General features: G+C 39.1%; 1 protein-coding gene across 1 annotated transcript in view; it reads left to right on the top strand.

The window, feature by feature from the left end:
- The window catches only part of CEP112 (centrosomal protein 112), a 300119-nt gene that overhangs the window by 107313 nt on the left and 168077 nt on the right, over positions 1-24729 (top strand). The window contains exons 18-19 of the mRNA XM_036341573.1: positions 2924-3059; positions 17099-17206. Of these exons, the coding sequence (XP_036197466.1) occupies positions 2924-3059; positions 17099-17206 (244 nt within the window). The remainder of the gene's footprint in view (positions 1-2923; positions 3060-17098; positions 17207-24729) is intronic.

Genomic DNA, 24729 nt, shown 5'->3' with positions numbered 1-24729 from the left:
CTATCTTGGCACCCTTGCTGAAAAGCTACTGATGCTCGATGATAGGGTTCACTCCTGGAATCTGAATCCTATTTCATTGATTTATAGATCTATCCTTAGGCCTGTAGCACACTGTTTTTATTACTCTAGCTTTGTAATAAGTTCTTCTTTTTTAAGATTATTTCACCCAGTCTGGGTCCCTTGCATTCAATTTGAGGAGCATTGTCATTTTTCCAATATTAAGACCCATACTAATTTCTGTTTTACCAGGTATTCCTTCCTGACTCTTTTTAAGAAATATATTTTTATTAATTTCAGAGAGGAAGAGAAAGCGAGAGAGAGAGAGAAACATCCATTATGAGAGAGAATCATTGATCGGTTGCTTCCTGCACACCCCACACTGGGGATTGAGCCTGCAAGCTGGGAATGTGACCTGAGCAGGAATCGAACCGTAATCTCCTGGTTCATAGATTGCCGCTCAACCACTGAGCCATGCTGGCTGGGCATCCTTTTTGACTCTTAATGTTTCAAATGTTTAGTTACCCATAGTGGTTACCATTTTTAAACAGAAATTTAGCAGAGACCACTAGTCTTAGCAACCATGTAAAGAAGAAGCTATTTATCATGCTTAGTGAAAGGTATTATTTTTAGTGCATTTTAAGTGATAGTTCTATCTTAGTGTTTTTTTACTAACTCACTCTAACCAGTTTAAGGCCCAATAGAAGCCATGAACATAGATGATATAACTGTTTGGAAGTCTTGTTTACCAGCTCAGCTGGAAAGGGAATGGAGACTCTTCTAGTTGCTTTTCAAACTTGTTTGAAGTTTTTTTATTTTGTTTTGTTTTCCTTGGAGTTTCCAGTGGAGATGCCAAGCTGGCAGCAAATGCAGTATACTGTAATGTGAAGCCTTATAAATGCATGCTGGATCCCTGCCATCATTATCAAAAGTGCTGGTACACAAATGTGCAAAGGGAGGATTTTCAAATTAAGGTTGGCCTGCACATATAAATGTTAGCTTGTAAAGCTCAAGAAATACTAAATGGTACTCCATTAGTCTTCTGCATTTTACTGCCTTTTTGGAATAATCATGTGCTTCAGAGCATCCTTTAATCTGAGCTGGCTCATGGTTATATAAGAATTCAGCTTCTTTTTTCTTTGTGCTTTATATATCCAGATGAGAAAAATTTACTGCATTTTATAAATAAATCAGAACTAAAAAGCAAATCTTCTTTCCACCTTTTTATCTTCATGGAGGCCCAGCATTAAGGCATTTGAGTGATGCATTTATACTCGGCCCCACAGGTTCCGCTGAAAAACTAATCTTCAAAGTCACTTTTTTTTTTTTTGCTTCTTACAGGACACTACTTGGAATCATAAAAAGGAATACTGTGCTCATGTTAGTAAGGAGCAGATTTTCTTCTTCAAATGCTGAAAGTCTTTTCTTCCATTTTGTGACTTTGATAGAGATGAAAATGGATCCCTCATTAAAATTAAAATGAATATAATCTGTTTAAATTAAGACAGATACTTTATTTATATTAAGACAGAAATTCCTAAATAATAGCAGAGCTCTGTGTTTGCCATGGTTTCACTGGACAAGAGCATTGATTTACATTGAATGAGGCCTTCTTTGCTTTTTAGTTTTACTACTAAATTAGCTCCAGACTGTGTAGTGGGGCTAAAATTAGTTGGGAGATTTCACGCATTTCCTTTTACTTGTTATTTAATATAATATTTTCTATTTGTAAATAAGGATAGAAGTTATTAATTAAAAGCAACATGCTTTATTGTACAAGGTTTTATTTCAAAACTATTTTTAAAATATATATTTTTAATATGGTCAATAATAGGTACCTGATTATAATTACAGTTTATGACTGACTTATGTGGCCATAAGTTAGTTATAAAGTAAATGAACTAAACTTAGTAGGTAAGAATGAGATGACATAGAGAAAATATTGGTCCTATTAAATTGAAAGTGTTTAAATAGCTCTTGTGAATTATTGGACAAAATGGTGTAATACAACTGAGTTTCAATATTCATAGAACAAAGCTGATATTTCAGCTGTAAGTCATGTATTATTATAAACTATTGTCCAATATACTTTCTTTTCCATTTATAGACAGACTGAGCAAGCAAAAGTAGACCTTTGAAAAATTGTAATCCCAATCATGAAATAGTCTTTCCAGGTGCTTTCAGGAGAACCCCCAAAATGTAAGAGTGACAGGGGACTCGTCTCTATAGTATGGCAGAGAAGTAGCTCTTGCAACCCAGTCTCCTGCAGTGGGCTGTTATTTATGCACCAACCAAGCAGCCCTTCCTCTGTGTCTGGTCTCAGGTCCTTCCCACAGAGTGTTCTAAGCAGCCACTCTCAGTTGTTTGGGTCAATAACACCAGAGCAAATGTCCATCCAACATTTGTAACAACTGTCCATCACATTTGCCAACCTAGGCCTAGGCTGAGGTACCCCAAATAATTTACACCACTTTAGGCTTTTCTCCTGTGCTCTTTTAATATTCAAATATTTGAGTATTCAAACAAAAGAATCCATGTATCTCAGGGATACCCTGAATAAAACTCAAGGCTTCCTGCTTCTTGTGTGGACTAATATAAGAAGGGTAAAAATGCACTTGGCCAAATTCAAGTTCCCGATGGCCATCGGAGGGCTCAGTCCGATGTGGAGATGCCTGCTTCCCATCAGTTTTGTTTTTAGGGAAATCTTTGAAAGTAGTTGTGCTTTGATCAGAACACATATTATGTGTCTATACCCTTTTTTTCCCCTGAGACAAGTAATGTTATTGTCAGCTTATCAAAGAGAAGTTTTATAGAATTTGGATCAAAAAATTGAAATCTGAGTTTTGTTTTAGAGAAGGTTAAATAGTGTTCTTTCAAGCCTGGTTCTTTCATATTTGGACTCTGAAGCTTCTCTGAACTTTTCCAGGGAGAAAGAGGAGCAGCTGGCTCGTGTGACTGAGGTTCAGAGGTTGCAGGCCCAGCAGGCAGACGCTGCCCTGGAGGAGTTTAAGCGGCAGGTGGAACTGAACTCGGAGAAAGTCTATGCCGAAATGAAAGACCAGGTGAGGAGGCCACCGTACTGTCCTTTTTGAAAGTCACTCTATCAGTAGCAAGGCACATTCTGATCTTACATATGACAGAAGCATATTATTTTTTTAAAAAACCTTTACCAAAATTAGCTGTGCAATTGGGTCAGGAACCCAGAATGAGAAAGGGACGTTAGCCTTGGCAGAGGACACCCACTTCCACAAGAGCTTCAAAGGAAGAGGTGGCCCCTAGTGGCCAAGAACCAGAGCCCCTTGGAAAGGGATCAGCCAGTGGCTTGCCCTGCTCCTAGCAGGGCACAGGCAAGGAAAGGAGCTGTGCCTTGCTCCTCCCAGGCCACTGGGGGCGCTGTGATCAGCAGCTCCCTGTTGGGGGTGAGTGGAGGGAGACAGTGGAGAGCACCTAGAGCTGTGTGGACAAGGAGATGGGTCCTCTTTCTTCCTTCAGGACTCCTTGATTCAACCTTCACTTCACGCCCGAATAACCATTTTAAGGTTGCATCTACACATGTGGTAATGGCAAAAACGTATCTCACTTTGGGAGCTGGGTCAGTCTACAGGCGAAATCGGGTTTTGTAGAGCAAGGATTCAGGTTAACCATGTGTGTTTGTTCATGTTCCATGAATAGTGTTTTATTGATCAGTTACGGCAGATTATTTTCAACTGGTCGTTGAGGTAGACAGAGGCTGTCTTCAATTCTTGTAAAGGGTGTCCCAAAATGCACGCAAGAAGTAATTTTGATAGAAAACACAGGTTTATAATTAAAAATTGTAAATTTTTTATTGATTCATAAAGTATATAGTATAGGGTTATGTATGGAATAGCACATCGGGTAAATGGATTATCCTGTCATGATAGCGAGCACCATTAACTGTTATTGCCTGAGCAGCCGCATTTTCGAAGAAGAATGGTCCGATGATGCCTCCAGCCCAAAATCCGCACCAAACAGTGACACGTTGTGGATGCATTTGTTTCTCAACAATCACTCGTGGATTTTCTAAACCCCAAATGCGACAATTTTGTCAATTAACCAAGCCATCAAGATGAAAATGAGCCTCATCGAAATTCAGTCACATTTATGCAAAACGGTCATGGAAAATTTCAACAAAAGAGTGTGTATGTGCCAGCAAAGCCGTGGAGGCCATTTACCCAATATGCTATTCCATACATAACCCTATACTGTATACTTTATGAATCAATAAAAAATTTACAATTTTTATTTTTTATTTTTATTTTTTTAAAATATACTTTATTGATTTTTTTACAGAGAGGAAAGGAAAGGGATAGAGAGTTAGAAACATCGATGAGAGAGAAACATCGATCAGCTGCCTCCTGCACACTCCCCACTGGGGATGTGCCCGCAACCAAGGTACATGCCCTTGACTGGAATCAAACCTGGGACCCTTGAGTCCGCAGGCCGATGCTCTATCCACTGAGCCAAACCGGTTAGGGCGTACAATTTTTAATTATAAACCTGTGTTTTCTATCAAAATTACTTCTTGCGTGAATTTTGGGACACCCTTTACAAGTTAGTGGCATGTTTTTCAGTTTTAAGAGAAAATAAGAAATTGAAAAAGAATAAAGGGAACAAACACCAAGGTATACAATCACGAAGAATCAACAGTTGTTGACACTGTTTATTTAAACTAAATCTTTTCAGATGACGTTTTAGTTTGCTTTGTTGTTCATGTCTAATCACATTACTCTCTCCACCTCAGAGAAAAACCACTATAACTAATTTAATATGTAATATTTCAGCCTATTATTCTATGTGCATAAATCATATTGATGTATGTTGTATGCATTTTTATACTTTTATTTTTAAAAAGTTAGATAAGTACTACAGGTTTTATATATTTTGTTTACTCTTTTATGTTTAATTTTATACAGTTGTGCCCTATCTATGTTGATTTTGTACAGTCCCTTTAACACTAAATGTATTTTATCATATGAATATACCATATTTTATTTATCATATCCTTGACTCAAGGGTGTTTAGTTAATTTCAAGTTTTCTTTTTTTTTAAGGTATGTTTTTATTGACTTCAGAGAGAGGAGGGAGAGGGAGAGGAAGATAGAAACATCAATGGTGAGAGAGAATCATTGATCGGCTGCCTCCTGCACACAGTGCACTAGGGATTCAGCCTGCAACCTGGGCATGTGCCCTGGACCGGGAATTGAACTGTGACCTTCTGGTCCATGGGTTGAAGCTCAACCACTGACCCACACCAGCCAGGCCAAGTTTTATTGACCATAAAGAACGTTGCAGTACTTGTTTGTGATTTAACTTTTAGCTGGAGTTATCTTCCTCAGGAGCCCCACTCACACACTGGGTCGTAGAAACTTCCCGTGGAAGGTCATGACTGAGCTCTGTGGGTTTACTAGCTAGGAAGTGGGGTTTCTTGTTGTTATTGTCTTGATTCAGATTTCCCTTCATATTGAGTCCTGTGAATTTGGGTCCTGAGAGTGATGTCTGAGACCCCATTTTCTTTGTTTCTTCACTCACTGCCTGGGACAAAAGTGAGATTCCTGCTGAGAATTTGTACTGAAGGGTGACTTTCAGTTCTGGCCACATGATGTGCCTCTCTTCCCAGCTGCTCACTGCAATCAGAGCCCAGGTTCTGGAAGGGATATCTGGGCCCAATATGCAGGGAGCTGCATAGGAAACTCTGATTGGCTTGACACCTAGAGCGTTACAGAAAATATTAAAGGAGGGGGCCTTCAGTAAGTTTTAAGTATACATTTAAGAAAGCTAAGAATGAGGTGTTTGAAACTGCTACGGCTGGCAGAACCACTGTCTGAGAAAAACTGAGACTATGAAGGGCACCTTTGGCTTAGTTAATGCACCTCTCGGGGCTGATGCTGCAATATTAAGGGATCAGAGAATTCATGGGGAAGGAAGGAGAAAAAACAAGAAAACAACAGTAAGACTTGTGAAAGCATTCTGCAAGACAAGAAAAAGCAGCAGCATTTGTATCCAGCAGTCATACAAGAAAAGCATACTTCTGAAAATGAGCTGTATAATTCAGAAAAATAATTCAGAAACATGGTACCTTTATAAGAAGACATGATTTATAGGAAAGGGGCTACAGATCAAGTAAAATTAATGCAGTGAAACCTGGATAAGTCTGGAGAAAGAATTAAACCTCAAATAGAGGTAAGAATAAAATGCAAATCCTGCAAATTTCTAAGCAGGATGAAACTGGCAACAATTTTAGAAAAATAATGGAGTAATGCTTCAGAGTATTGGAGAAAGGTATGACCTAACTTTACATATAACCGAGGAGTTTTTCACTTGCAAAACCAACAGGAAAACATTTTTTTTAGTACATGCTCACATAATGTATACCACTTATTTCTTTTCTGGAAAAAATTGTATGAGCACATCAACCAATCCAGAGAAGAAGCAAAAGACATCACACACCTGGGGAGAAAAGTCGAGAACAATGGAATTCAACAAACCAGAAACAAATTTAACTGTTAAAAATCTAGTTATAAGATTGAATGCTAATTTTACTGTTATTAAATACAAATGTTATTAAATACAAGTTTAATAATGACTTAAATTTAAATCCTTACATTACATTAACAAAGTTCAAGAAGTAGGTGAATAGTGAGAGGGTAAGAGGAGAATAATATGCTAAAACACTTTGCCATCGAGGAGTTGAGACTCAAAGGTTCTTAAAATTAGGGAAATGTAGGTTAAAATAATTTTGAAATATATAAACATGGGCATAAATAAAATTAAGAAGATACTACATTATCATAAAAAGATTGAGAAGATAAAAGCAAAACCTGAGAGGCAATAACTGCCCAAGGAACAGAAACAGACACAGAACAAAATGTCCAAAATGAAACAGTATTTAATGATAATAATAAATATTAATAGGGTAAATTTTTCTAGTGAAAAAGGTATTGATTAGTTGATTTAAATCCATTTCTTCTGTGTGTGTGTGGGGGGGTGGGTGTCCAGTGTGAGTTACGTTCCAAAGCCTTTGCTCTGCTGTTTGGGGTCTGTTTCTACTCTGCCCCTCGGGAATGTATCTGAGACTGGGGTGGTGATTTAAAGGACTCCACCTAATGGCTGCAGGCACTCATGAACAGTCTTCAGAACACACCATACGTTTGCCACAAAATAATTTTAAATACATTTTAAAAGGATTAAAAATATACAAAATGTGTTCTTTAACCCCAATGATAATAAATAAATCTGGGAAAGCCCTACATATTTGGAAATTAAATAACATACTTATGAAAAACTCATGGATCAAAGAAGATATTATAAGGAAAATTAGAAAATATTTTGAACTAAATTAAAATAATACAGGGTGGGGCAAAAGTAGGTTTACAGTTATGAACATGCAAAGCAGAGTTTATTTTTATATTATTTATTATTGAATTATTTTTCATACAAACAATTGTAAACCTACTTTTGACTGAGACTATATGGCATATCAAAATTCATGGAATGTAGCTAAAGCAGTACTTAGAGAAATATTCATAGCTTTAAACATCTATACCCAAAAAGAAAGTTCTCAAATCAGTAACCTAAACTTCATTTTAAGAAACCAGAAAAAAAAAGCAAGCTTCTGACCAATAAAGAAGAAAGGAAATTATATTAAGAAATAGAAAATAGAAATTCACTGAAGCCTGGGTTGGTTCTTCAAAAAGACACACATAATTGACTTTCTGTATCATTAGCTTGACTTACGGAAAAAAAAAGTGACAGACAAATTACCAACATTAGGAATGAAAGAGGAGAGGACATTATAAGCAGATAATTTTAAAACTTTATGCCAACAAATTATACAATTTAGGTGAAATGGACAGATTTCTAGAAAGCTGCAAATTATTTCAACTGTCTCAAGAAGAGATAGAAAATCTGAATTATCCTATAGTACCTAAAGATATTTAATTAGCAAAGAAAAGCCTAGGGCCAGATGGCTTCACTGGTTAAATTCCATCAAATATTAAGGAAAAAAAATTTAGTTTTATTAAAACTCTTTCAGAAAATTGAGGGGAAAGAACACTTCCCAATTCATTCTTTAAGGCAGCGGTTCTCAACCTGTGGGTCGCGACCCCTTTGGCGGTTGAATGACCCTTTCACAGGGGTCGCCTAAGACCATCCTGCATATCAGATATTTACATTACGATTCATAACAGTAGCAACATTACAGTTATGAAGTAGCAACGAAAATAATTTTATGGTTGGGTCACAACATGAGGAACTGTATTTAAAGGGCCAGAAGGTTGAGAACCACTGCTTTAAGGCAACTATTACTTTAATATCAGCCAAAGATACTCCAAGACAACCACCCAGTAGTATCTGTCGTGTATGTAGACACAAAAACCCTTAATGATATTTTAGTAAACTGAATCCAGAAACAGATAAAAATCATCATACACCACCATAAAGTGCAGTTTATCCTAGGAATCCAAGGTTGTTTTAATGTTTGAAAATCAATTAATATCATATTGCTTATTAATAGATTAAAGGATAAAACCACACGTTTTTCTCACCAGAGACAGAAAAAGCATTTGAAAAAGTTCAACATTATTCATGGATTTTTCAAATGTTGACAAATTAGGTCTAGAAGTGAACTTACTCAGCATTAGCTAATAAGGACAGCTGTGAAAACCCTATGGGTAATATACTTTAATGTTGAAAGACTTAATACTTTTCCTCCTAAGTACAAGGAAAAGATGTTTGCTTTTGCCACCCTCTTCAATATTGTATTGGAGAATTTAGATGGTGCACTAAAGGGGGAGGGGGAAGCTGCAGATTGGAAAGGAAGACATACAGATGTCTTCAGATGACACGATCCTGTATGGTCAAAATCATCAAAGAAATACTAGAACTAATTAATAATTTGAACATGTTTGCAGGCTACAAGATCAATATACAGAATTCAGTCATACATCTATATACTGGCAATGAAATATCTAAAAATGAAATTAAGAACACAGTTTAATTCATAGTAGCATCAAAGAGAATCAAATATTTATAAACAAACTCATGAAACATTTTGAAGACTTTTGCATTGAAAATGATAAAATATTGCTAAGAGAAATTTTAAGAGATCTAAATCAATGCGGGCTATGCTGTGCTCATGGTTTGTCAAGATGGCAGTTCTCCAAGAGTTGATGCATAAATTCTGTGCAATCGCTGTCAAAATCCCAATGCACTTTTCTGCAGAAATTGACAATAAGAAATGTTTGTTTTCACTAGTAAATTTTTTAAAAAGTAATTTAAAGTAGCAACAAGCTATTTTCCAACTAATACATAGGAAGGAATCCATGAAGGCCAGGAAACAGGCAGTGTATTTCTGACGGGAGTGTAGGTTATATAACCCTTCTGAAGGGTTGGTTCAACATTGTGTTTATCATTTGCCTCTTCTACTTCTAGGACTTTATCTTTTAGGACTACAAAGTGTGTTCAAGGATGTTTATTCTGGTGTTATTTATTAAGAAGAAAAATTGGAAAACTGTCCAAAAAGATGGAGAAAATGTACAAATTGATACCAAAAAAATGTTAAGATAAAGAAGTCTGGGAATTGTGTGGCAAAACTAAAAGCCCTGGAGATAATGTCATCTCAGGAACCATTAAATTAAGGACCCTACTCAGCCACAGAATGAGACTGCCATGAAATAAGGAAAGCCAGGGATGAAAGATAGTATTTGTGGAATTGATTCTGGAACCTCTAATTGGTCCACTTCATATATGTGACTCTTCTGCTCTGTGCCGGGCCTGAGGTCTGTCTTCTGTCTTCCTTCACCAATCCTGCCAGACCCTTTTGACTCCCACTTCTTGACGTTGAGAGCTCGTGTATGTTTAGGCATCTAGGATTCTAGGTATCGTAGCTCTCTGGGCTGGTTAAATGATCTGATGCAAAGCCCTACTTGGTGTGTGCCTCTGGGGTCCCCTTTCTCCCTCACTAACCCTGCACCTGTGTCCGGTCACTGTGAGCAGCCCTTACTAGGCCTGGTCTGTCCAGTGAGGCAGTATTCAGACTCCTTCAAGATAATAGTGATGGCAACCGATAAGCAGGAAATTATTTCAATTGTCTTCTGTTGAAGAAATGCTCTTCAGTGGTTTCTATAGTGAATAGTTTTGCCAGGTGCAGTTGAGTTTCTGAAATAGAGAAAGCACCTTTGTTGTGAGTATAATAAAAAAAACACACTTATAATGGAATTCTTACAGTTAGGCTCATTCACAAATCAAATAATTCCTACAGAGCAAATTTATCGAACATTGAACAAACTATGTTGAAACATGGTAAATTATAATCCTCTATTCCAGATTATCAGTTGATTCTAAAAGAAAATCAGCAGACTCATTATTTAGAGAATCATAATGCTTTCAGATTTTCCACAATCTATATTAACAGTCTTTCTTTTCTCTTGTTGTGTTGAACTGCTGTTTTCTCTTCTTACCAAAATCTTTTGTGTAGAAGCCAGCAGAGCTTAGGGCATCTTTTCCATTTGGAAACTGCTGCAGACAGCAGACAATGGGATTTGAATTAAAAAATAAAAGCTTTGAGTTTGTTTTTGAAAGTGAATTGCTGTTTCAAAAATGAGGGCCGTGAGAGAAAATGGAACAGATTTAAACTTAAAAAAAATAGCTTCACACTGTTTCTTTCATTTTGAAGAACTTTTTTTTTTTACCTCATTTAAAATTGCTTAAATAACCTAATTTTTACTCCAATGCACAAATCCTCTGTGTTAGCTGTCAGCAATTAGTTGTGTAAAACATACATCTTTTAATTGTGAAAATTTAACACTCTGATAGAATTATTTCTGTATATATGTATATAGTCATATTTTTAAAGGAATGGTGTTCATATTTATGTATTCTCTGTGAAACAAATAAATGGCTGAAAAAGATAGCTATATTTTTGAAGTACTGGCAGCAATTCCAAAGTGAAACTTATTCATCCTGTGAACTGACTGCATGAATGTCAGCTAACTGGTTTCTCCTGGGGCTTCCTCTAGCCAACTCACTTTTGTAGTTAATTTTTCTTCTCTTGAAAATGCACCCTCGTTAAATGGCATTTGCTGCTAAATATCTGGCTTTCAATTTTATTTCGTTCTCTTTGTAATCGTTAGCTACATGATGTTAGCTTTACACTCGGAAAACCACTGGTTTGCCATGAAAACAAAATTCTAAACACCACTGTTGACTAGTGATGTTTCTTCTGGCTCTAGTAAAATTGAAACTGGTTAGCTGTTTCTTACATTCTTAGAGATTATATGTTTAGTTCATCATCCAGTTATTGCTATTGAATTAATGAAAAAAAATTCTAAAGTTACCAGGAGAGAAGAATGCCATCTGGATATTTCTGTGCCAGTAAGTGTAGATGGATAACAAACAGACTTAATGAAGGAGAGAATCAGTGTACAGACCATTCACTGTGACTTAGACCTCAGTGCTCTTATTCTTTAAGGGTCAGCTGCTTCGTGCATTTTAAATACGTTTCTTAGACCAGGTTTAAGATGATAGATTCAATATAAATGCAAGCATTTTCTCTCAGCTATTTTTTTTATGACAATGAAGAAATCTCTCTACCCTTTTAACATTTGGAATTTTGTCTTTACATGAGTTTAGGTAGCAGAGGTAAAATTCAGAATTCTATTGAAACTAGAGGCCCAGTGTGCACGAAATCATGCTCGAGTAGCTCGCTTCTGCTTGCCTAAGCTGGCCGCCCTGCCCTCTGCCACTCGTAGCTCTCTGCCACTCGTAGCGCGTGCCCCACCCCACCTGCCGTGAGAGCCGCTGCTTGTTTGGTCGTGACGGCATTACGGCATCACGGCCACGGGCCTTTTATATAAAAGATGGTTCAGTATTGTGATAATCGATTCCAAATGACAGCATCCAAAGAATATCTACAAGTATTTGGCTTTGATAAACAAAATTAAAGAACCCCCCCAAACACAATTTATTAAAAGAAATCTTAACTTTTATCCTTAAATGCTTAATAGAGTAGTAAGTGAAACTTTTTCCTAATAATATTCATCAATGACTAATCTCTTTTGCTGAAGAAAAATAAGTCAAAAACATCTCTAAGAACATTGGACCAGAAAAACATGTCATTCTTTCTGTATTTTGCATATTTTAATGGTTATCAATTGTGAAAATAGTAACATTATTATTTTTTAATACTTCAATTGTTTTAATGACTTACCGGCCAAGGATTCAACACACTTGATTTATTCTTCCTTTCATTTGTCAAAAATGTATGAATGCTTGCCATACAACAACTCAGCCATTGTTGTGGATTCTGGGAATTTAAAGATTAAAACATGTGGGTGGCTTGTTGACAGACCAAGGCATGAAAGTGTGTGATTATAATAGGTAGTGTAGCTAGTGGAATAAGTGGGTCATTAAGAGGTAACAGAGGAGGTATCCATGTGAGTTATGCATTTATTCACAATTATGGCTTCTTTGTGTAACTGAATTTCTCAAATGTTTACTTGCTAAAATATTATTGGTAATTAATTTAACAAGGTCACCTATTAGATCAAATATACAATTCATTTTTATTTCTATATACAGGTAACCAACAAATAAAAAACAAACTTTGAAAAAGGCATCATAGTATCAGGAAGCTTCACTTATCTATGAATAAATCTGACAAAATAGGTGCAAGGCCTCTATTTTAGAAACTAGAAAATATTATTGAGAGAAACCAAAGGAGACCTACATAAATTGAGGGATGTGTCATGTGTGTGTGGATTTGAAGAGTCAATGTTATACTAATGTCACTCCACACAATTCTAAAAATCAAAACATTAGCAGTGCTTCTGGGGAGGGAGGGAGGGAAACTGACAAGCTGATTCTAAAATGTGTATGAAGACCCACCCCACCCACCCTCCCCTCCCCCACACCCCTGCCCCCTGCCCTTCCCGAGGGCAGCAGCCATGGCCAAGAAAGAGATAAGCGCTAGCCGCGGGGCTCCGCCTGGGCTAGTGGCACCGACTTTGACTTGGGTCCGATGTGGCATTTGAAGAAAGAAAGCGTGGGTCAATAATCAACCCGCACTTACTCCTCCAAACTGCTGACACGACTCTCATGCTTCTCAACGCAGCCAGCTGCCTGCAGGGACGGCCAGCTCTCTGTGAGACCTGCCAGGGAAGGGATGGCCGGCCGAGGGGTCGAGGGCACCGAGGGAAAAATCCCTCCTGTCGATGTTCCATGGCCAGAAACTACCCTTGGCTGCTGCTGTGTCCTTTCCAGGCAAATCCCGCAGCCATGCGCCCGGCTCCACCAAAACCACTGCGGTTTTCTTTGCTGAGAAGACCCCATGGCTCCCCAGATTCCCCCCAAGTCCCCGTGCGCCCAGCCTCCCGCCCACGGGGACCAGAAGAAACCCCTTTCTCAGCACTAGAAGAATATTTGGAACAGCGAGGGCGCGCTGCTGCCTTCTCAGGGGTCTTCTTAGGAAGTGTCTGAGAGGCCACCGTGGCTGGAGCGCTGGCTGGGCAGCCAGGGACCAAGGTGAGGAACGACTTTTGGCAAGAGGAGGCATCACAACCCCCAAATGGGGAGGACAGTTCGTGAGGAAATGCACTTGCCTGTGAGGGTGAGGCTGGCGCTGGGAGGGTGAAAAGGGGCTAAGCTTTCTTATAGCTACAGTTCAGCTGTAACAGTGTAGCTCTAGCTCTTGGAGGAAAAGCCGGTGCTCTCTGTATGTGACTGTTGGTTTCCTCTCACTGTGCACACTTTTGTACAGAACCGGCTGGAGAGTCCGCCCTTATATATTTATTCCGCTCGCTAGTACTGAAGCAACAATAAAAAGATGCCTTTAACAAAAATAAAAAAAATAAAGACAATGTGTATGAAGATGCAGAGGCCTAAGCACAGCTGCGGCAGTCTGGGAGAGGGTACACCCCAGGCCCGAGACTAAGTACGCGATAGTAATGAACGCCGTGTGGTCTGGGCGGGAGGGTGACCACTGTTACAGAAGAAAAAACAAACAAAAATAGGCACATCTATGATCAGTCTGATTCCTGTCAAAGAAAGTATTGCGGTGCATCAGGGAAAGAATGATCACTTAATAAACACTGTCGATTGGATGGCCACATGGAAATATGGGGATCTTGCCTCTTATCTCACTCCATTCGCAGAATGAATTCTAGGATTGTAGATACACAGAGATAGGTAAAACAATAAAACTTGCAGAAGGAAATGCAAGAGCATTTTTGATAATTGGAACTACTAAGCAAGGATTTTCGAAATAGAAAACAGAAAGACATAAAAATAATATTGTTAAATGTAAATTCATTAAAAAAACAGGAGACCAGTAGAAAATGAAAAGGCAACTCAGAGTGGGAGAGGATATTTGCAATCCAGATATTGAACAAGAAGTTCACATCCAGAATAGCTAAAAGTGCTACAAATCAATAACAAAAGGACAGGCCTTAGACATATTGGCAGTCTTATATAAATTAATGATCTCTCACAAAAGAACTCTAGATATAATCGATTATTGTGTCATTGATTTTCATTGTTAAGGATATTAGTTTTCAGTCTTTAAAACACAGAAATAATGATCTTTCTGCTAGCCTATCTACCTACCCACCTACCCACCTACCTACCTACCTACCTACCTACCTATCTCTACATATATCTGGAAATATTTGAAGGGCAATTTCTTATAATTTATCTAAATATGTATTAACTGCATGAAAATGTATTTTGAATTTGTATACAATTGTATATTAGTATTTGTATAATATAAATTGTTAATGTCAAGTTACTCACAATATAATAACATGGATACTGTACTAGAGAAAGAGCAGTAACTTATTATGACCATATTTGACAGAGACTGCCAGATGTTGGCCCAATATTCATTTGTACTTTTAGGGCAACATTAGACACAGTTTTAAAACTGCAGTCTCTGACCTTGTAGGTGGAGCTTGCCTTTTATTAATATTGTTCCAGTGAATCAGATGCAAACGGCATCATTAATTTGCTACTGACAGGTTCTGCAGCAAAGCCCGTAAAAGGGTTTTTGACTCAGCTGATAGGGGCCCTCGGCCCTTATCCCGTCCCCTTCCCCCTCTGCCCTTTCCTTCCCAGATGTTCAGAGCTGCAGAAGCATTTCACAATCATTACGGGAAGGTTGGATGGCAGAGACCTTAACCCTGACATCTTTGAACTGCCAATATAGCAGCCTATTTTTGAACTTTTTGTTACGTGAGGAAAACATAAAGGGCCTGCGTTGTTTAAGCTGTGGACACTTGGGTGTTCTTTTACATGTAGCTAAAGTAATGCCTGAGTCACCCTCTAAGGAAACTGCAGCACCCTCTTTACCTCGTTGTTACTGCTTTAAACACCAACCATTCACAGAAATGCATCCAAGCCCTTTGCTGCTCCTAATTTGACCACCACGTTTTACTCTGAGGTTTTTGGAAGGCAGAGTTACACAATAAAAGGAGTGTGGTGTTATTTGTTTTAAACACTTGGAAGTTGAATGGAATATGGAATGATGTATGATAACGCAGAATCTCTTGTATCTATGGCAACTGAGAACTCTGTGTTTCTATACAGCTTTGAGTATTTTACAAGAATTGTTTTTTATTATTTTGTTAAATTGTGGAATAAGAATGGAGTGGGCTCTTGCATTCTCGGTCAGTATAACCTAAAATAACACATTTCATTACCTTATAATATCAGTTATTTATTTTGAATTTTTCTTAATGTTTAGGTATAAAAAGTCTTTTCATGTGCTTTCAATTGTTTGCTATTTTGATTACAGAAGGCTAGAGGCCCGGTGCACAAATCCGTGCATGGGTGGGGTCTGGCTGGCCCATCCTGATTGGGGTTTGGAGGGGCCAATCGGGAGCAGGGCCAGCCAGGGGGAGGGGCTGCAGGCAGTTGGTCGTCTGGCCCTGCCCCCTGGTTCAACTCCCAGTTGAACTCCCGGTTGGTCGAACTCCCAGTCAAGGGGACAATTTGCATATTAGCCTTTTATTATATAGGATAATTCTGTTTTTTTTTTTTGATAGAAGATATTCTATTGTACAAACTTTGAGTATAGAAAGCTCTTCATTTTTATTTTAAGTATTTAATATTTGAAATATTTAAATATTTATTATTTATTTTACTATTCAATCTGTGCTGAAGAAACATAAGAACCAAAAATCAATTTCCTATAAAGATCTCTCTTAAAAGCACTAAATAAACCATGTCTTCCCACCTTGATTTATCTTCTCTTTTTTCTTTCCCTCTTGCTTTTGCCTGCCCTTTCATTCATCCTTAAGAATTGAATACAGCATAACAAGGCAATTAGTTAATAATTAAGATTCAAGAGAAAGAATTATATCCTAGTTTCTTTTACTAGAGAGGGAGCACAGGATCTAGATGAGTAAACGAAGCTCAAACCTTCGAAGCATTTCCATAGTACAGAGAAAAACAGTGTCCTAGAGAAATACAGATGTCAAGTCCTGGAGCTCAGAGAGGACGACACATTCCTATCAGTTGGAAGGATTATAGAAACCTCAGAGAGGAGAAGAGACATGAGTCAACGTTCAAGATGGACTGTTTGGAAGAGGAAACGCATGAAGGGACACGCCTGATAGTGGGAGATCCAAGATTGCCATGGATTGTTTGGGAAACGCCAAGGTTGTTGGAGTGTAGGGAGGGTAGATTTCCGAGGCCAAATTAAAAAGCCACCTGCTTGAGGTTGAATGTGAAAAGCACTGAACGAGAGCCTTGTAACCCACATCTTGAGTTAGAAACCAACAAAAATGAAGTGGGCTTGACTGTGCTTCCTTAAACAACTTCTTAGGAAATTCATTTTTTATCACAATACTGATTATCTATGGGCCAACAATCATAGAACTTAGTCAATTACATATTAACTTTTTATTTTCTTGACTTAAACAATTAAAATATACCAAAATAACAGGTATATCTTTTATTACTTTTATCATCTGTAAATGCATCATTATGATTGGTGAGGTATTTAAAATTTGTCATTTTAGTGAATGGACAAATAAAAACATGGAATATAAATTTTTCAAAATTTGATGTTTGATTTTTTAATTTTGTAGATGGAAAAAGTGGAAGCAGATCTAACTAGATCTAAGTCTCTTCGTGAGAAACAATCAAAGGAGTTTTTATGGCAGATGGAGGATGTCAAGCAAAGATATGAACAGCAGGTAGGTCCTTCATTTTGGTGATGCCATTTAATTCTTGAGGCACGTATAAACTCTTCTAAATACCTCTTTATATCACAAAATCGCTGTACGTGAAAATATTACTAGAGCATTATTACCAATATATATGAAATATTTAAAATATTTGTTTCAATGAAATCCAGAAACATCTTCAGCCTTAGTGTTAATAAAAATTCAAATTAGAATTGACAGTGTACCATCGAAAGTTGGCAAAAGTTTAGAAAAATTGGTCTTTTCATAAGTTGCTAGTGGCATTATAAATTATGCAGCCTTTTGGGAAAGATTTTGGTTGTACCCTTCAAGAGTTATAAGAAATGTTTACACCTTCTGGCCCAGTTATCCTCAACCTTGAAAATCAGACAGAAGTATTTAAACAATGATGTTAATTATTTGTCAGATGATGGAATCATGGATGATTTTTTTCTGTACCTCCCACTTTCCATAGTGTGACAGTGTCAGCTCCTTTTTAGTGTGACAGTCGGTTTTTAGTGTACAGATACATGCATATAAATTTGTTTGAAAGAATTTTAAGCTTCAAAGGCTTTTCTCAGAATGATAAACTTAAAAATCTACCAAACTTTTGTCTTTTATAGTCTTGGTCAAAAATAATTAATAAGGAAAATCAATTCCTTAAATAATTTCTACTATTAATAGAAATTAGACCCTATTGCCTCAATTTTTCTGTATTTAATTTTCATGAGAAAGAGATAAATGATATAAATGTTACACAAGTGTATAACAGGAATTTAAAAAACCCACCCTGGGATCGCTCAGGTCAGTGCAGGGTGCACCCATTTTTATCCTTCCTGTGTCCGGAGGCCTGTGCATTTGAATCGTTGTTGAGAATGAAGACTCCAGGCAGAAACTAACTCAGAAGACATAAAGGCAGGAGTGTGAGCTAGTAGATTTTAGAAAAATATATGTCCGTATGATAATATACAAAACTTAAAAACTTTTTTTTTAGCAGAAAATTCTGTTAACTGCAACAGTATTCCCCAATGTTAAGGTTTGTTTTATTTTTACTGTGAAAGTTTATCAGGAGAAAGGATAGGCCTGTGGTAGTGGTCCTTACAAGCCAGCACACATTCTTTAAAAATGAAGCTGATTAGTGTCCAGCTGATGTGGCTCAGTGGTTGGGCGTTGACCTATGAACCAGGAGGTCATGGTTTGATTCCTGGTCAGGGCATATGCCCAGGTTGCGGGCTCAATTCCCAGTAGGGGGCGTATAGGGGGCAGCTTATCAATTATTCTCTCTTATCATTGATGTTTCTATCTCTCACTCTCCCTTCCTCTCTGAAATAATAAAAAAATATGTATTTTTAAAATGAAGCCAATTAAGCTCATTTCCTTCTTTGATCAGGAGGGCCAGACTGATGGAAAGGGAAAGAGGAGTAGATGTACTATATCTGGATCTCACTGAGCCACCTGACAAGGTCCTTCATGAAGGAAATGGAGGAATAGGGTTTAGATGATGGTAAATACCTGTGGTTAGGTGTGTTTGAAGGGCCATCTCTGAATGACAAGTATCCACTTGAGGTGGAATTTCTACATGTGTCAGTCGCTGGATGATGACACAGAAATAAAGTTTCCTTCTTGGAGTTTAAACAGCTGAAATTAAGAAGATGAAATTTTTTGGGATTGAATATAAAATCCTATGCTTCAGTTTAGAAGATCATCTGCAGAAAGTATGTGGAGGGGAAGGTGTAAGGGATGTGAGTGGTGTAAGGTGGGGGTGACAAAGAAGACATAAACACCTGGGACAATGGGATAAAAGAGGTGAGAGACATGGTAATATACTAGTGACCTGGTGCACAGATTCATGCACATTGAAAGGAAATTAATTAGAAGGTGGCTAGTGGGGCAGGATTGAGCAAGGCAGGCCGGACACGCTCTGGAGCCAACCTCCCATAGTCCCTCCTGGCCGGCTGCACCTGGGGTGAGCTGTGGCTTGAAGGACGTCTGTGGAGTGAGCGGGTTCCCTCTGGCAGGTGGGGTCTCTCGGCCTGGCCAGCAGGGAACGGGCCGAAATTGGCTCTCTGACATCCCCCAAGGGGTCCCGGAGTGTGAGAGGGCGCTCTGCAAAGTTGCTGTCGTAGAGGGTGTGGAATGCAAATGCAAGTGTGCAGTAAACCAGATTGGGGGCCGACATGTCCCAGCAACAACATAACCCACGGCTGAAGGTGGAATTGCGTGGCCCTGCAAGGAATCGGGCTCCCTCCTCTCTGGGTTTGGGGGTACATCACCCGAGAACTGCTGCTGCCAAGTCACTGCAGCTCAGCAGCTCCTGCATTTAGTGTCTTCCCCCGGTGGTCATTGTGTGTCATAGCTACCAGTCGGATGGACACTTAGCATATTAGCCTTTTATATATATTTTATATATATTTTATATATATATATTTTATATATATATATATCAGGTCGTATGAAGAAGAAATCAGTTCTGGTTGTCCATTTTACATAGGACACTAACTCAGACATGTTCAAAGGATTGCTCCACCGTCTAGAAAGGTTTGGAACTATGCCAGGGGAAAATTTAAAGGAATAGGATATTTAGCCAAGAGAAGACGAGACTAAGGAGAATTGCATATTTGTTTTTAAATTCAAGTCTATAATTGAGGAAGGTGTTACATTTGGGCTGTGTATAATAATCATAACAGCTAACAGTCAGTAGACCCTTCCTTATCTGGGCCAGGTACCGTTTCTACATGCTCTCTACGACCTGAGCACCTCCCATCGCACAGTAGTCTGTGGAGCAGGTGCCGCTATCTGTTGTCCCATGTTCTAGTTGTAGAAACCGGAGCACATCCGGTTAGTAACCAGCCCAGAGTCCCGCACAATAAATAGATGATGGAATCTGAACCTGAACCTGAGCCAGGCTCTTCATCTTCACTCATGCGTCTGGGAAGCAGAGGCTGAGCCGGTGTGTAGGTGGACTGTGAGGAGTATTTCTAGCAGTTCTTTCCTGAGAACCACTCAAGTGGAGTTGTTTGGCCCATGAGCAGGTAGGGTTCCCCACCTGAGTGTGGAAGTAGCAGCCGGAGTGTTGTGGAGGGATGTGCACATGGAAGGGGACGTCCTAGGCCAGGGTCAACAACGTTCACATTCTGGGCCTTTGCCTGACCAGACCTCAGCCCCTGTGCATGTCTGACAGATGCAGGCATCGCTCATTCCACCACCGACTCCCTATTGGCCCCCTTTCCAGGTGGACTGTCTTCTCTCTGGGCTTCCCACGACCTTCTCAGCTGCCGGTCAAGTGCACGTGTGACCACTTTTCTGTTATCTAGTCTTCCTTTTCTCTAAAATATGAAAATCTGAAGTGGTCAAATCTTAAATGGTCATAGCATTTCCAGCTGCAGGGGTATTGAGATGCCGATCCCCCAGGCTTCTCCTATGGGCGCTGGTCCCTGGGGCGGGGAGCCAGTGCCCAGTGATGGGAAGCTGCATTCCTTTCCTGGAGGGTGGCATTCACATGATTATTTGTGGGAAAGCAAATAGTTTTACTATTGAGGTAACATTCTTTTTAAAACAAACATAGACTTTCCTGTTTTGTAAAATGCAAAGTTCTCATGAATTTTTCAGATAAAATAGGGCATTTCAAAGAAACTTCCAGCTTGCCCTCAGATCCCCCAGGGGGGTAACATTCATTTTCACCGCTGCTAGGGGTGCTTTGGTGGAAAAGTTTTAGAAGCACTCATCCGGTTTTATCCTCACATTTATGAGGAAATTGACATCCAGAGAAATGAATGACTTGTGCCTTCTGGGCCTCCGTTTCTTTATTCAGTTTTAATTTTTGTGCCCCTCCCCTATAGAAAGCATCATGCCAGGAATTATAATGAAGTGAAAAAAGCAAAGTGGTATTTAAAAATATTTTAGCCAAAATGCAGGCATAAAGTGTGCAGATGTGTAGAGAGAAACATCAAACACATGGGATAAACACTCACATAAATATCCTGTAAAGCCCAAGCTTTCATCAAGATTTCCTGTTTCTTTCCTGTATAACCCATTGGAACAAAAGGACAATTCTGATTGTCTTTTCACAAACCTCATTCACTTTGGAGACAAACAACAAAGCAGGCATGCTGGGATTTCCTGAGCCATGAAGGGTTTTTTTGTTGTTGTTGTGTGTGTGTGTTTTTGCAATTCCATCACTCTTTAATCTTAGATTTTATATATTCTTTTTTCACTACAGAGTCTTTAGAAGGAAATGTAGTTCAACAGATAAACAAGTGGTGAAATTCTACAGAATAAGTAAATGTTTATTGTTGATTATAAAAAAACACCGAAGGGCCAACCCCTTACACATTACCATAAGGTAAAATAAATTAAAATTAAAATATACAGATAAGACACGTTTTTACAAAAAATATTGAACTCTATCTAAGAGGGTGTATTCTTAATGAATTTCCTCAATTTGAGTGGCATGAGTGAACCATCACTAAACTGAGAGGAAAAGGCTTCTTGCCTGTCTGGTGTGGCTCAGTGGTTGAATGTCGACCTATGATCCAGGAGGTCACGGTTGGATTCCTGGTCAGGGCACATGCCAGGGTTGTGGAGGGTGTGCAGGAGGCAGCTGATCAATGATTCTCTCTCATCATTGATGTTTTTATCTCTCTCCCTCTCCCTTTCTCTCTGAAATCAATAAAAATATATTTTTAAAAAAGCTTCTTGAAGCATTTGACTATCTGAATCCTTCTTGGGTGTGTACTTGAAATCTGGCAGATAAAGACACAGAAAATGTAGGAATTTTTTTTTTTTTTTTAGTTTTAAAAGCTCAGGATAAGTATTGTCACTCGTCACCTACAGGTGCCGGGTAAGCGTTTTTGCAGTGTTAACTTGGAACGGAAACATCGTTTCTCAGCTCTCCTTCGCACTCACTGTTGTGCTCCCAGCCTTCAGCCCTCGGTGCATCCTGAGCTTTGGAGCTTCAGCAGGGTGGGCCCTGGCAGGTGATGGTTGACTAGAAAGGAAAAGGAATGGAGAAGCAGTATACGCTGGCAGGCCCTGGTTCCATCTCATAGCAGTCAGCACAGCAATATGAACTTCTAAATGAGAGAGCTTGCGTGACTAAAGCCAACTGTTGACTGACAGGTTGCATGCAGGGCTCTTTGTGTTGCAGCAGATATCTAACTCTAGAGCCACGTGGCCACCCACAGATGACAAATTCTATTTCTACTCTTGACACACTGCCGACTTTTTACTTTTTACTTTGTGTGTGTGTGCCTGTTTCTATGAAGAAGTTGTTCTGAACATCAGACCATACTGTGGTATTTTCTGTGCTAAGTTGTACTTTTCCTCTGACTCCAAGATCTCAAAACAAATTGTCCATAAGTTTATCTTTAATGGAGTCCTTATCTTGCATGAAATGTAATGTCCAATAGCACATTTTACATCATATTGTTGCAATAAAAAAAAAATATGCCAACATGTAAGGCCACAGAATCAGTAGTTGCTGGGAGCCGGTCCATCCTTGCTGTTTCAAGGGACCTGGCATATATGGCATACTGTTCTTAATATGTTTGCTCACCTTCTTGGCACTATGTGTTTTAACCAAGGTCTCTGAGAAAGGTTGTTTCCCCAGGTAGGAATTTTCCCCTGAAGTTAGGGAGGGAATAAAACCTCTTAACTAAGTGCCAGGCGAGTAATTAATCACTTTAACTATGAACAATCATGCTTAAGCTACATAATCTTTACTCCCTGGAATGGAGATAAGAAACGCCCTAACCTTTGGAATAGAGATTGATAGGATTGGAGTCAACTGGTATAAATACAGATGTAACAAGACAACAGGAGACAGAACCTACACACAGAACTTAGAGACAGAACCTAGGCACAGAACCTACACAGAACGTTCTCTAGAGACAGAAGAACTTCGCTGGAGAGAACATAGCAAAAGATCCTGGACAGAAACTGGCCTCAGAACCTAGAGACAGAACCTAGCGAGAGAACATGGCAAAAGATCCTGGACTGAACCTGACTACAGAAATTGGCAAGAGAACCTGACTAGAACCTGGTAACTGAACCTGGCTGGAGAACCTGGACAGAACCTGGCTGGAGAACCTAGCGAGGGAACATGGCTACAGAACCTGGCTGGAGAACCTGGAGACCCTAGCAAGAGAACATGGACACAGAACCCGGCTGGAGATCCTAACCAGAACTTCACTGGAGATTCAGAGCAGAACCTCTCTGGAGATCCAGACCAGAACTTGGCTGGAGAACCTGGCTGGAGAACCTAGCAAGAGAGCATGGACACAGAACTTCGCTGGATATCCAGACCAGAACTTGGCTGGAGATCCTGGTTAGAGATCCTGGCTAGGCTGCTGATCAACTGAACGCTGTCTCTGTGTCATTCCTTCTTCGCCGACTCCGTCCACACCTTTGGGGACCCCTGGACCTGCTGGGGTTGGACCCCAGCAAGTAGTGAAATGCTGCTAACTTTGCAGTGGACTCTGTCCCATTGGAGCTGAATTTCTGGAGCTCTGGAGAATTTGGTAACTTATTTTGACATTTCAAAAGTGCTGTTTTGCAAATGCAGATGGGAAACTGCTCAGAGACATGACCTGATGATCTAAGTTATATTCTTACATGGAAAAGCAGGGTGGGTGTGATGCACTTGTCTTTGAGTATGGATCTTAATGAACTATGTAAAAGTAGTACTAAATTTCACAAGAAGCAAAATTTGTTCACTAGGAGCCCTTGAATGGGAGGTGGGATGATGTGGAAGTATTACCTGGCAAACCCTATAGACAAGCCCTTATCTTTCAATGGCTAACACTTTAAAGCAAAGTGCCCTTGAACTGTCATTAGTCTGATGTATGTAATTGTTCACAATATTGAACTGACCTTCATCTCTTCTTTAAGTATGAAACACATTTACAACAGTTTGTGATTTCACTGGGAAGTGATCTTCTCTACTACTATAGTCATCTTGATCCAAAGTGGCGATGCCAGAACGTCCTTAGCATAGTATTGAGGAAGAGCTCAAAATTCTCATGAAAATGAGAATATTAGAATGATTTTTTTTTACTTTGGACCAGGAGGGCCTAGACCAGGGGTGGGCAAACTTTTTGACTCGAGGGCCACAATGGGTTCTTAAGCTGGACCGGAGGGCCAGAACAAAAGCATGGATGGAGTGTTTGTGTGAACTAATATAAATTCAAAGTAAACATCATTACATAAAAGGGTACGGTCTTTTTTTTTTTTTAGTTTTATTCATTTCAAACGGGCCGGATCTGGCCCGCGGGCCGTAGTTTGCCCACGGCTGGCCTAGACAATACCTCCACTAAGGTGCTGAGGAATGTACTCACAGTGGGGACACCAGTATCATCGAATAACTGTGTGCTGGATTCCTCTGTATACGAGAGCCATGTGTTTGAAGGGAGCTGTTGCCATTTGACACGGTAACCTCATAAAATAAAGAAAGTAAAACTTAGACCAAAAAAATCTTATAGAGCATCATTTCAGAAATTTCTGTGAGAGATAGATAAATAAAAGGATAATTTTTTAGA

The sequence above is a fragment of the Myotis myotis genome, unplaced genomic scaffold (genome assembly GCF_014108235.1).
Source record: "Myotis myotis isolate mMyoMyo1 unplaced genomic scaffold, mMyoMyo1.p scaffold_m19_p_17, whole genome shotgun sequence".
Classification (NCBI taxonomy): Eukaryota; Metazoa; Chordata; class Mammalia; order Chiroptera; family Vespertilionidae; genus Myotis; species Myotis myotis.
This window is presented reverse-complemented; position numbering and strand designations above follow the sequence as displayed.